At 47.4% G+C, this 14,541-nt stretch overlaps 1 protein-coding gene across 4 annotated transcripts in view; it reads left to right on the top strand.

Moving 5' to 3' along the window:
- The window catches only part of RUBCN (rubicon autophagy regulator), an 86,922-nt gene that overhangs the window by 14,016 nt on the left and 58,365 nt on the right, over window positions 1–14,541 (top strand). For all 4 annotated transcript variants that reach the window (XM_029063418.1, XM_029063410.1, XM_029063405.1 and 1 more), the window contains exon 2: window positions 13,988–14,141. In XM_029063418.1, the coding sequence (XP_028919251.1) occupies window positions 13,988–14,141 (154 nt within the window). The remainder of the gene's footprint in view (window positions 1–13,987; window positions 14,142–14,541) is intronic.

Here is a 14,541-nt window from a genome sequence, read left to right as displayed (position 1 = left end):
GTGCCGAGCACTGTTCTAAGCGCTGGGGTAGACATAGGGGAATCGGGTTGTCCCACGTGGGGCTCACAGTTTTCATCCCCATTTTACAGATGAGGGAACTGAGGCACAGAGAAGTTAAGTGACTTGCCCACAGTCACACAGCCGACAAGTGGCAGAGCTGGGATTCGAACTCATGAGCCCTGACTCCAAAGCCCGTGCTCTTTCCACTGAGCCACGCTGCTTCTCCAGATGAGGTAATTGAGGCACAGAGAAGTTAAGTGATTTGCCCAAAGTCACACAGCTGGCAAGCGGAGCAGGGATTAGAACCCATGACCTTTAACTCCCAAGCCCGGGCTCTTTCCAGTGAGCCACGCTGCTGTAAATACCATTGATTGATTAAAGCGTTTCAACAATTTCATATCACCAAATTGACTGTCATTAATCTCATGGCATAATTATTTTAGGGAACATTCAAAGGTCATCCTTTCTTTCAGGACCTTATCGTGTGGTCCTGTGGGGTGTTTAAGTGGTTTCCATACGTTTTCTTTTCTTCCTGCTGAATAGTCCCGTGTCTTCCCCACCCCAAACTTATCAATTAATCCATAAGAAATGCCACTTGAAAGTTCATTTCACTTTTTGACCTTTGGCTTTGGCTTCTACATTTCTCCATATAATTCCATCATAAAATAACCCTTCCAAAGACCAATTTCTAATTCAGCGGGATGCGTATAATAATTAACCATGCCTGTAAGATTCAGTAACCATTATCCCTCTAGACTGTCAGCTCATGGGCAGGATTGTTTCCCCCAATTCTGTGGTATTGCATTCTCTGAAACACTTATTACAGTCTTTACACATAGTAAGCACTCAACTACCACTGGCGATGTTGATTGTCATAGTTCATACACATCATTCTCACTTCCCAACTGTATCTCTCTGTGTCTGTCCCTTTCTCTCTCTCACTGAATTTTCAAGGATCAGTATTATCAGCCCTTCTTGCTTCTCAGTCTTCCTGAGGGGCTGGGAGGATGGAAACCAGGTTATGTTCTAACAGCCCTAACAACAGGTTATATCTGCCACTCAGGTAATTAGTGGTGGTGTCACCACGGAGTGACAGGATCCAGCTTTGATGGATACAGGATAAAAAAATAACCTCCCAATTCCTCCACCCAACCTGTGGGTTAGGATTGAGTTCTCCTCCTCTTGAATCTCAAGACAGCTGCCCCTAAATGGGAATGGTAGAGGGGGGCTGACTGCAGTTTTGCTGCCTGAAAATCAAAACCTTTTGTCTCCTATAGCCTTTAGTAAGCTCCACTGTCTTCAGGCATGGATGCTGACCTCTAAGACCAAATCAAATGGAAGTACTTATTCTAGTCCCAGGAGATTGCCAAACAACAGCGATGATGTCACGCAGCTGTTGTCTTGAGTGTAAAACGCGGTGGGATCCAGAAACATGCCCCTCTCCATGTGATGGGAGACTCTGCCCCGCTGCCTGGGCTCCATGAGACCAGCTGGCTTGTGAGGACCCTTCTGGAGTGAGCTGAGTGTTACCTCTGGGCCTGCTGATCAGAACGTAGTTGTCAGGGAAGGAAATGCATCCTTGACTTGTCCCTCTCGTTCACCCCACACATCCTATCCGTTACCAAGACCTGCCGGTTTCACCTCTACAATATCGCCAAGATCCGCCCTTTCCTCTCCTCCCAAACGGCTACCTTACTATTACGGGCTCTCATTATATCCCGGCTAGACTACTGTGTCAGCCTTCTCTCTGACCTCCCTTCCTCCTCTCTCGCCCCGCTCCGGTCTATTCTTCACTCCGCTGCCCGGCTCATCTTCCTGCAGAAACGATCTGGGCCTGTCACTCCCCTTCTTAAACAACTCCAGTGGTTGCCTATCGACCTCCGCTCCAAACAAAAACTCCTCACTCTAGGCTTCGAGGCTCTCCGTCACCTTGCCCCTTCCTACCTCTCCTCCCTTCTCTCTTTCTACCGCCCACCCCGCACGCTCCGCTCCTCCGCCGCCCACCTCCTCACCGTCCCTCGGTCTCGCCCATCCCGCCGTCGACCCCTGGGTCACGTCCTCCCGCGGTCCCGGAACGCCCTCCCTCCTCACCTCCGCCAAACTGATTCTCTTTCCCTCTTCAAAACCCTACTTAAAACTCACCTCCTCCAAGAGGCGTTCCCAGACTGAGCTCCTCTTCCCCCTCTACTCCCTCTGCCATCCCCCCTTTACCTCTCCGCAGCTAAAGCCTCATTTTCCCCTTTTCCCTCTGCTCCTCCACCTCTCCCTTCCCATCCCCACAGCACCGTACTCTTCCGCTCAACTGTCTATATTTTCGTCACCCTATTTATTTTGTTAATGAATTGTACATCGCCTCGATTCTATTTAGTTGCCATCGGTTTTTACGAGATGTTCTTCCCCTTGACGCTGTTTAGTGCCATTGTTCTTGTCTGTCCGTCTCCCCCGATTAGACTGTAAGCCCGTCAAACGGCAGGGTCCGTCTCTATCTGTTGCCGACTTGTTCATCCCAAGCACTTAGTACAGTGCTCTGCACATAGTAAGCGCTCAATAAATACTATTGAATGAATGAAGTGCAGCTGACTGAGAGGGTGAGACCTTTCCATTTTGTGGGGGGTATGTAAGTGTGTACTATGTGCCAGGTACTGTACTAAGTGCCGAGTTAGATCCGGTTGGAGACAGTCCCTGTTCCCCTTGGGGCCCCAGTTTTTAATCCTCACTACAAATGAGGGAACTGAGCCGCAGAGAAGTAAAGCGACTTTCCCAAGTGGCCGAGCTGGGATTAGAACCCAGGTCCTTCTGAGTCCCGGACCTGTGCTCTATCCACTCGGCCACCCTACTGTCTTGAAGGCCGAGTCTGGGTTTCTGCCTTTCCCCAGAGATGTAGAGAAGATATATAGATATAGAGAAGCAGCGTGGCTTAGTGGAAAGAGCACGGGCTCGGGAGTCAGAGGTCATGAGTTCCAATGCTGGCTCTGCCACTAATCAGCTGTGGTACTTTGGGCAAGTCACTTAACTTCTCTGGGCCTCAGTTCCCTCATCTGTAAAATGAGGATTAAGACTATGAGCCCCACTTGGGACAACCTGATCACCTTGTATCTATAAAAGCGCTTAGAACAGTGCTTCGCACATAAGTGCTTAACAAATACCATTATTATTATTATTATTATTCTGTGGGACTCTGGCCTTCCCTGAAAAGCTTAGAGGGGACTTTCCCCTGGTACCAAAAGGAAGAGAGATCTTATTTCCCCAAACCCCTTCCTGTTTGGTTCCTGACTGGGGAGCCTCCTCCCATTTCCTAAATCTGAGTTCTATGGAAATGTTGGAAATACCCCCCAGAGAGACATTTCCCCGATGCTTCTATTGTGGTTAGTGTTTTGTCAGCTGCTTCTCCCCAGGTCTATGGAGTGGAGCTTGTGAGCCTCAGGAAAGTGGGCTGCCTCCTCTCTCTCCCTGCTGCGGAGCAGGCCCAGCCACTTTCTGAAAATGGCCCTCAGCACAGCTGTCCTCTCAGCTGGCGAAGTCGAGCTACCTCGTGGCTCAGAGCCAGTCAACTTGATTGGTTTGGCTCTGAACTCTGGACCACAGGGACCTGAGGTGATTAAACCTAGGTGATTAAACCTAGATTGTGTCATCTGAGGCAGGCAGGCACCCCCAGTTGAGAGAAGGAGGGCTGCGACTTTTCCTTCCCCTTGTAGAGAATAAAATAACTACAAACTGTAGCCACCGGAGAAGCTGGCCGGGATGACGTTATATGACAAATTTAGGAGCAAAGTGGGAGATTTAGATGCAAAATGTGCATCGTCATCCCACAGCCACCCTTGGTGGACGTTTCCTCTTATGCTGTTCCCTTCTGCTCTTGAATAATAATAATAATAATGTTGGTATTTGTTAAGCTCTTACTATGTGCAGAGCACTGTTCCAAGCACTGGGGTAAATACAGGGTAATCAGATTGTCCCAAGTGAGGCTCACAGTTAGTCCCATTTTACAGATGAGGTAACTGAGGCACAGAGAAGTTAAGTGACTTGCCCACAGTCACACAGCTGACAAGTGGCAGAGCCGGGATTTGAACCCATGACCTCTGACTCCCAAGCCCGGGCTCTCTGTTTCCTTCTCTCCCCCCGCCCCGCCCTCAGCCCCACAGCAGCATGGCCTAGTGGCTACAGCACTGGCCTGGCAGTCAGAAAGTCGGTGGTTCTATTACCGGCTCTGCCACATGTCTGCTGGGTGACCTTTGGCAAGTCACTTCACTTCTCTGTGCCGCAGTTACCTCATCTCTAAAACGCGGATTGAGACTGGTAGCCCCGCATGGGACAGGGACTGCGCCCAACCCGATTTGCTTATATCCCCCCCAGCGCTTAGTAAAGGGCTTGGCACGCAGTAAGTGCTTAAATACTTTTATTATTGTTAACATAGGCTAAGAGGGCTGGGATCTCCTGTCAGCCATAGAAATGACAAAAAAAATTCACACGTTCCAACTTGCCTTGTTTTCCCTTCCCCATATCTCTAGAATCTGCCCCTTCCTCCATTCAAACTGCTACCATGCTGGTCCAGGCACTTTCCTCAGCATCTTCCTCCTTCCTCCCTGAACTCCCTGCCTCCAGTCCAGATTTCACTCTGCTGCCCAGATAATTTTTCTGAAAAATCATTCAGTCCACAGCTCTCTGCTCCTCGGAAACCTGTGGCCGGGGAATGTGTCTACCAACTCTTGTATTGTCCTCTCCCAAGTGCTTAATACAGTGCTCTGCACACATCAGGTGCTTGATAAATTCCACCGATGATGATCCATCTCTGCATCCGACAGAAACTCCTCACCATTTGTTTTAAGGTGCTTGATCGGCTCTCCCCCTCCATCCAACCTACCGTCGCTTATCTTCCACTACAGCCCAGCCCACACACTTCATTCTTCTAATGCCAACCAACTCACTGTACCTCGACCTTGTCTTCCTTGCCATCAACCCCTTGCTCGTGTCTTTCCTTCATCCTGAAACTTCCTCCCCTTTGTATCTAACAGACCGGCACTCTCCACATCTTCAGAGCCCTTCTAAAGAAGCAGTATGGCCTAGTGGATAGAGCACAGGCCCGGGGGTCAGAAGGACCTGGGTTCTAATTCCAGCTCTGCCACTTTTCTGCTGTGTGACCTTGGGCAAGTCACTTGAGTTGTCTGTGTCTGTTACCTCATCTGTAAAATGGAGATTGAGACTGTGAGGCCCATGTGGGACAGGGACTGCGTCCAACCTGATTGCACTGTGTCTACCCCAGCACCTAAAGCAATGCCTGACAGATAGTAAGCACTCAACAAATACCATAAAAAAGTCACATCTCCTTTGAGAAGTCATCTTGATTAACCTCTCATTTCAGTACCCTGTTAGCCCTCCCTTTTTTGTCCCCAATGCACCTGAGTCTTTACCCTTGAGCACTCTGATACTTACCCTGCCCACAACACTTAGGTACATGTCCTTATACTCTGCCCCTCCTCAAATCCAACAGACAATTACTTCCCCCCGCCCCTGCAAAAAGTCTTATTGAGGGCACATCTCCAAGAGGCCTTCCCAGACTAAGCTTCTCCTTTCCTCTTCTCCCACTCCCTTCTGCATCACCCTGACTTGCTCCTTTTGTTCTTCCCCCCTCCTAGCCCCACCACACTTATGTACGTATCTGTAATTGATTTATTTGTATTGCTATGTGTCTCCCCTCCTCTAGACTGTAAGCTTGCTGTGGGCAAGGAATGTGTCTTTTGTTTTATTGGACTCTCCAGAGTGCTTGGTAATAATACTAATATTTGTTAAGCACTTACTATGTACAGAGCCCTGTTCTAAGCGCTGGGGGAGATACAGGGTCATCAGGTTGTCCCACGTGAGGCTCACAGTTAATCCCCATTTTACAGATGAGGTAACTGAGGCACAGAGAAGTGAAGTGACTTGCCCACAGTCACACAGCTGACAAGTGGTAAAGGCAGGATTCGAACCCACAACCTCTGACTCCCAAGCCCGGGCTATTTCCACTGAGCTACGCTGCTTCTCATACAGTGTCCTACACACAGTAAATATGAGCACTGTAGAAAGTGCTTGAGAGAATACAGTATATCAGTAAAGAGACAAATTTCCTGTCCTACCTATAGTTTATCTTAGCGTTTGTCTCTCCCTCTACACTGTAAACTCCTTGAGGCCAGGGATCATGTCTGCCAACTCTCTTACAGTGTGCTTTCCCAACTTAGTACAGTGCTCTTCACATAGTAAGCACTCAATAAAGACCATTGATTGATGGATTGGTGGACCTTTAACGAGGAGAGGGTGATTCTCCTGGCAAGGTAGTATGTGGCTTTTAACAATGTTACGGAGGCTTTGTCATTCACTTGTGAGAGAAGCCTGGTTTCCCTAGCAGGTCTAAGGCCTTCCATCCTCTTGTTGGAGTGCAGTCTTAGCCTAGCCCCAAGGGAGTACATAATAATAATGTTGGTATTTGTTAAGCGCTTACTATGTGCAGAGCACTGTTCTAAGCGCTGGGGGGATACAAGGTGATCAGGTGGTCCCTCATGGGGCTCACAGTGTTCATCCCCATTTTACAGATGAGGTAACTGGGGCACAGAGCTGTTAAGTGACTTGCCCAAAGTCACCCAGCTGACAAGTGGCGGAGCTGGGATTAGAACCCATGATCTCTGACTCCCAAGCCCGGGCTCTTTCCACTGAGCCATGCTGCTTCTCATAACTCTCAGGGCTTCCACAACCACGGTTTCCCCCCACCTCTGTGAGAGCCTGTTGCTTGGGTTTTGCCAAGTCATTGGAGGCATTCTATATGGGTTATAGATAAATACTCAAGCTTTTATTCCCTTAATCTCAGCCACTGTGGATCCTGGACCTTCCCAATAATACAAAGGGAGAAATGAGAAGCAGCGTGGCCCACTGACAAGAGCACGGGTCTGGGAGTCAGAAGACCTGAGTTCTAATCCTAGCTCTGCTACTTGCCTGCTGTGTGACCTCGGGCAAGTCGCTTCATTTCTCTGTGCCTCAGTTTCCTTACTTGTAAAAAGGGGATTCAATATCTGTCCTCCCTCCTAAGACACAGAGCCCATGTGGGAAAGGATCTGAGTCTGATCTGATTAACCTGCACCTGCCTCAGTGCTTAGCACATAATTATTATTATTCTGAAAACCTCATTCAGCCCTTCTGTACTTCTGCTTCCTCCTGGTGCCTGATGTAAAATTGTGTTCTTGTCTGGCTGCTTTTCCTCATCTCATTTATCTCTTCCCTGCCTGCTGACAAAGCCCTACTCTTTTCAAGGTGGAATGAAATCTTGTGAACATTTTCTTGTTGGAAAACTGTGATGTTTGATCATTACCGACTGAGCATCCCTCTTAAGGCACCAAGGGCTTGCGGTGGGTTTTTTTGGACAAGGCGGGATGGTAGCAGAATAGCAAAGAGTTTGGGGGATTTTAAAAGCTGTGCTATTGCTCTTCGGTGTAGTTTAGCAGCAGCAAGTCTGGATTGGGGTTCAGGAAACATAAATCGTATCTTTCAGCTCTTCCATGGTGACTTTGCCCATGAGTTAACCTCCCCTAGGTGTCCAGTAAGAGTTGAGAATTATAAGGAGGCGTCACAGGGATATTGAGAGAAGTAAGGCATTGACTTAAGTAGCCAGTCTGCATTTTTAGAGGAAATCTGACAGCATTCTAGATTTAGCAAGATACGGCTCAATGCCGATCAGAGAGAGATGATCAATGAGACAATAAGGTGTATTGCATTAACCCCACTCTTTCCCTTGCCCCTCCAACATCTACCATGGAGGGTTCTGTAGCTTGGAGAAGGTTGGGCACGGTCTGTAAGAATAGTAATAGCTGAGGTATTAAGTGTTTACTCTGTGCCAAACATTGTACTAAGCACTGGGGTAGATGCAAGATAATCAGGTCCCACAAGGGGCTCACCTTCTAAGTAGAAAGGAGAACAGGTATTGAATCCCCATTTTGCAGGTGAGGGAACTGAGGCACAGAGACACAAGATCACACGGCAGGCACATGGCGGAGCCGGGACTTGAACCCAGATCCATCTGACTCCCAGGCCCTTGCTCTATCCACTGGTCCATGCTGCTTCCAATGCTAGGCACTTACTATGTGTCAAGCACTGTTCTAAGCACTGGAGTAGACACAAGTTAATCAGGGCACAGTCTCTGTCCCACAAGAGGCTCACAATCCAAGTAGAAGGGAGAACGGGCATTAAATCCCCATTTTACAGATGAGGAAACCGAATCACAGAGAAGTTGTGACTTGTCCAAGGTCACACAGCAGGCAAGCGGTGGAGCCAGGATTAGAACCCAGAGTCTCCGACTCCCAGGCCCGTGTCCTTTCCATTAGATCCCGCTGCTCCCTTTTCTCATCTGTGCCGCCACCGATCGCCTGCTCACATCTCCCCTCTGGCCTGGAACTCCCTCCCCCTTCACATATGACGGACCAACGCTTTTCCCACCTTCAAACCCTTCGAATCACACCTCCTCCCGGGGGCCTTCCCCAACTGAGCCCTCATTCACGCTTTTGTGTCACCCATGCACATGGAGCTGAACCCTCTAAGCACTTGATTTTCACCCCACAGATCCTCTGATTCCCCAGCCGTGCTCTTTGCATTAGGCCACGCTGCTTCTCCATAATAAAGTGACCATTCCTTCATTCATCCAGTCATATTTACTGAGCGCAAAGTACTATACTCAGCGCTTGAGAGAGTACAGTACAACAATAAACAGACACATTCCCTACCCACAATGAGTTTACAGTCTAGAGATCAGTCCATTAATCCACTAGAAGACTGCCTAGCTGCTTGGAGTCCAGTCCAATAAAGACCGGCCGCTAAATTACTCGCGCGGAGCTGCCAACAGGTTTTCCCGGGGAAAACTGCCAATACCTGTGCAGATTCCTTACCTATTATGGGAAAGCGAGTGGGAGCATTTGATCTCTGTGGAATTCATACCGTTGCATGTAGGTCCCAGCCTTGAATCAGTCAATCAGCAGTATTTATTGAGCACTCACTGTGCGCAGAACACTGTATCAAGCAGTTGGAAGAGTACAGCACAGCAGAGTTGGTAAGCACATTCCCTGCCCACAAGGAACTTAGGGTCTAGATGGGGAGGCAGACATTAACATAAATAAATTCCGGATATGTCCATAAGTGGATCGATTCGGTCGTGAAGGAGCTTTCCCTTGGTATTTGATCTCTGCCAGGCCCATCAGGCAGTAAGGAATAACAATAATGGTGGCTTTTGTTAAGTGCTTATAATGTGCAAAGCACTGTTCTAAGTGCTAGGGGGATACAAGATGATCAGGTAGTCCACGTGGGGCTCACAGTTCTTAATCGCCATTTTACAGGTGAGGTAACTGAGGCACAGAGAAGTGACTTGCCCAAAGTCACACAACTGTCAAGCAGCGGAGCCGGGATTAGAACCCAAGACTTCTGACTCCAAGCCTGGGCTCTTTCCACTGAGCCACGCTCCTTGTCTAAGCACACCCTATGTGTGACCGTGGGCAAGTCACTTCACTTCTCTGGCATTGTCACATCATCTGTAAAATGGGCATTAAGACTGGGAGCCCTATGTGGGACAGGGAATGTGTCCAACCTGATGAACTTATGTCTACCCCAGCGCTTAGAGCAGTGCTTGGCATATAGTAAATGCTTAACAAGTAGCATTGTTATTAGTTCACAAGACCTCTCCCTAGTGTGTCTGGTGTGTAACAAATAATGATGATGACATTTGTTAAGCACTTACTGTGTGTCAAGAACTGATCTAAGTGCTAGGGTAGATAACAAGCTAATCGGGTTGGACACAGCCTATGTTCCACACAGGGCTGATAGTTTTAATCTCCATTTCACAGATGAGGTAACTGAGGCACAGAGAAATGAAGTGACGTGCCCAAGATCACCCAGCAGACAAGTGTCGGAGCTGGGTTTAGAACCCAGGTCCTTCTGACTCCCAGGCCTGTGCTCTCCTCACGTCCGCCAAACTAACTCTCTTCCCCTTTTCAAAGCCCTACTGAGAGCTCACCTCCTCCAAGAGGCCTTCCCAGACTGAGCTTCCCCCTTTTCCTCTGCTCCCCCTTTCCTTCCCTCCCCCCACCCTCTGCTCCTCCCTCTTCCCCTCCCCTCAGCACTGTGCTCATTTGTATATATCATTTATTACCCTATTTATTTTCTTAATGAGGTCTACATCCCCTTGATTCTATTTATCTTGATGATGCTGTCTTATGTTTATTTTGTTCTGTTTTGCTTTGCTGGCTCCCTCATTTAGACTGTGAGCCCATCACTGGGCAGGGATTGTCTCTATCTGTTGCTGAATTGTACATTCCAAGTGTTTAGTACAGTGCTCTGCACATAGTAAGCGCTCAATAAATATTATTGAATGAATAGGCCATGCTGCTACCATCACTTTCTCCTATGCCTCTCAGGAGAATCACAGGATAAATGCCCTGTGGCAATTCATTCAGAGAAGCAGCGTGGCTCAGTGGAAAGAGCCTAGGCTTGGGAGCCAGAGGTCATGGGTTCTAATCCTGCCGCCGCCACTTGTCAGCTGTGTGACCTTGGGCAAGTCACTTAGCTTCTCTGTGCCTCAGTTACCTCATCTGTAAAATGAGGATGAAGACTGTGAGCCCTACGTGGGATAACATGATTACCTTGTATCTACCCCCGCGCTTAGAACAGTGCTTGGCACATAGCCCTCAACAAATACCAACATTATCATTATGATTATTATTTCCAGGACTGCATTTGAGGAAGCTGCTCATCGTGCTTTCTTCCTTAATGGATTTCTGGTATATCATGGTCCCTTTCCCCGTACTGCACTTCATTCCTGACTGGAATTTCTAGGTGAAAGCAAGGAGCTTTGGGAAAAAACAGAGCAAGAAACTGCTGTGAAGCAGAGCCATTCGTTCTTGCCAAATTAGACTCTAGCCCGGAGCCAGCCCGCCCTCAGAGAGTGACACTTAGAAAGAAGAAAATGTTTTCTTGGTGTCTTTTCCCCAATCAGAGAAATTACAAGCAGGCCTTTGCTTGTCCTTCCGCCCGGCATTACCTTTCCCTGGGAATTGACTGCCTATGATCGTAGCAGGAGGAGAAAGAGTAATAGTATTTATTGAGCATCCACTGGGTACAATGCACTGTACTGAGAGCTTGGGAAATAGAAAACAGTTAAGCCACACCATTCCCTTGCCTACAAGGAGCTTACACTCTAATGGAGGAGAATGACTTGAAAATATTTAGAGTAACCAAAGGGAGTAATTGAATAACATAAGTGCATAAAGGCAAGGCTGACGAGGTCAGTATGGCTGGGACCGCCTGTTCAAGGCTTAATTTTGGAGATTTACATCATCATTCTATTAGCATTTTTAAGCGCCCACAAATCCTAGGCACTGTTCAGAATGTATGAGACAAGATTTCTATATTCGGGATTAAAATACTAAAATAACCAAGCAAAAATTCAAGGCACAAAATCATATAGGGTAGATATAAATTGGACTGCCCTTTTGTTTTTTTCATTTCAACCTCCCCTTTTGCCTAAAGTGTCTCAGAAAAGACTATCTAAAAGAAATTAGTCTTGAACAGTTGTGAAAGTAGAGGAGGTCACTGTTGTGTGACCTGTCAACCTCATTGGGTTGCAAGTGATTTAATAATGTTGTTGCTGCTGCCAAGCTTCCCAAAAGAAGCCCTACTTGTCCCCAGCCCTGAAGAGGGAAAAGAAATACTGAAGCTTGTGAGAGAAGTTGAAAAGAAGGTCATTTAATAATAAGTTAAGTGTTCACTATGTGCCAAGTACTGTCCTAAGCGCAGGTGTAGATACAAGATAATCAGGTCTCACTGGGGTGAGGAAACCGAGGCACAGAGTTGTGACCTCCCCAAGGACACCCAGGAGACATGGCAGAACCGACCGGAACAGGCTAGAGAAGGAGTGTGGCCTAACGGTTAGAGCACGAGTCTAGGAGTTAGAAGGACCGGGGTTCTAATCCTGGCTCCGCCACTTGTCTGCCGTGTGACATTGGGAAAGTTGCTTCACCTCTCTGCACCTCGGTTACCTCATCTGTAAATTGGGGATTGAGACTGTGAGCCCCATGTGGGATATGGACTGTGTCCAACCGTGTATATATCCAAGTGCTTAGTATAATACTGTATATATTATATACATATTTATTTATATATATATTTATATATATTTATATATTATATACATATTTATATAGTATAAAAAGCTTAACAAATACCACAAGAGAGAAAAAAAATCCCACTCCCCTGACTCTTAAATCTGCTTTTTCCACTAGACCATGCTAAAACTAGGGATTCCAAAGGGGTCCTACAGGTCGCCGCTGTTTAATTAACACTCCTTTCCTCTCCTGCCCAGGCCTGGGTAAGACTGGACAGAGGCCAGTCAAACGAAGTTAACGGTTGTATACTTGATGTTTTTGCTCCTCCATGATTTGCCCAGAGCTTAAAAAGTGGAAGAATAGCTACATACATATATGCATCGGACATAGAGAAAACTGTATGTCTAATTTTCAAAAGAGGTACCACTCCGTGTCGCCATCTCAGCTTCCTCTCGGCTTAGACCACCCTCCCCATCTCCAGTGATCTTGTCAGGTTGCTTCCCTTCCTGTGAGGGCCTCTTTGTAAATTGGATGCTTTGTTTTGCTCTGGGGATTGCAGGGTTAATAATAATGATGGTATTTGTTAAGCACTTACTATGTGCAAAGCACTGTTCTAAGCGCTGGGGGGATATAAGGTGATCAGGTCGTCCCACGTGGGGCTCACAGTCTTGATCCCCATTTTACAGATGAGGTAACTGAGGCACAGAGAAGTCAAGTGACTTGCCCAAAGTCACACAGCTGACAAGTGGCGAGCTGGGATTAGAACCCATGACCTCTGACTCCCAAGCCCAGGCTCTTTCCACTGAGCCTTGCTGAGCAAATACTGTGTGCAGAGCACTGTACTAAGTGCTTGGGAAAGCAGCGTGGCTTAGTGGAAAGAGCACAGTCTTGGGAGTCAGAGGACATGGGTTCTCTTCCTGATTCCGCCACTTGTCTGCTGTGTGACCTTAGGCTAGTCACTTAACTTCTCTGGGCCTCTGTTACCTCATCTGTAAAGTGGGGATTGAAAGTGTGAGCCCCATGTGGGACAACCTGATTACACTGTATCTACCCCAATGCTTAGAACAGTGCTTGGCACATAGTAAGCGCTTAACAAATACCATAATTATTGTTATTATTACAGTGCGACAGAGTAGATAGATGCAGTCCTTACCCACGCCATTATCTTATATCTACAGCAGCGTGGCTCAGTGGAAAGAGCCCAGGCTTGGGAGTCAGAGATCACGGGTTCGAATCCTGGCTCTGCCACTTGTTAGCTGTGTGATTGTGGGCAAATCACTTAACTTCTCTGTGCTTCAGTTACCTCATCTGTAAAATGGGGATTAACTGTGAGCCTCACATGGGACAACCTGATTACCCTGTATCTACCCCAGCGCTTAGAACAGTGCTCTGCACATAGTAAGCACTTAACAAATACCAGCATTATTATTATTATTATTATTATTACAGTGCATTATTATTATTATCATTACTATTATTATTAAGAATTTACAGTCTACAGGGTCCCAACAGATGAGATTTCCTGAGTCCTGTTCATTTCCTAAATTCTCCCCTGGATTGACAGAGGAAACCGAGTCACAGAGTGGCTAAATACTTAGTCACTGAGCAAGTCGGTGGCTGAGAAAGCATTAGGATTAAGGGGCGTTTGTCCCCTTCTAGACTGTGAGCTCCCTGTGGGCAGGGGACATGTCTACCAACTCTCTTATATCATTAAAATAATAACGGTACGTGTTAAGCGTACTGTGTGCCAGGCACTGTACTTCTCTCCCAATCGCTTACTACAGTGCTCTGCACACAGATAATCAATACCGTTGACTGATTGCTCACTAGTGCTTTCAGCAAGGCCAAGGACTTGTAAAATATACTTGATGTTTTTGCAGGAAAGAACACTGGAAGCTGCTGGGCAATTTGAAGACCACCGTGGAAGGTTTAGTTTCATCCAACAACCCTAACGTCTGGTCTAAATATGGTGGCTTGGAGCGGCTGTGCAGAGACATGCAAGGCATCCTCTATCATGGGCTCATCCATGACCAGGTATGTTGCCGTGCTGCGAGAATCACTTAGGAGGAAAGGAGAGGAGAGAAGCAGCCACATTAAAGAGGGAAGTCGGTCAGTCAATCGTATTTATTGAGTGCACACACTCTGTGCCGAGAGTTCAGTACAACAATGTGACGGACACGTTCTCTGCCCACAGTGAGCTCACAGTCTAGAGGGGGAGACAGACATTAATATAAGTAAATACATTTTGGATATGTACGTAATTGCTGTGGGGTTGGGAGGGGGGATGAATAAAGGGAGCAAGTCAGGGCGACGCAGAAGGGAGTGGACGACAAGGAAACGAAGGCTTAGTCAGGGAAGGCCTCTTGGAAGAGATGGGCCTTCAGTAAGGCTTTGAAAATGGGGAGAGTAATTGTCAGATATAGGGAGGGGGGGC

This window comes from Ornithorhynchus anatinus, chromosome 1 (genome assembly GCF_004115215.2).
Source record: "Ornithorhynchus anatinus isolate Pmale09 chromosome 1, mOrnAna1.pri.v4, whole genome shotgun sequence".
Taxonomy (NCBI): domain Eukaryota; kingdom Metazoa; phylum Chordata; class Mammalia; order Monotremata; family Ornithorhynchidae; genus Ornithorhynchus; species Ornithorhynchus anatinus.
This window is presented reverse-complemented; position numbering and strand designations above follow the sequence as displayed.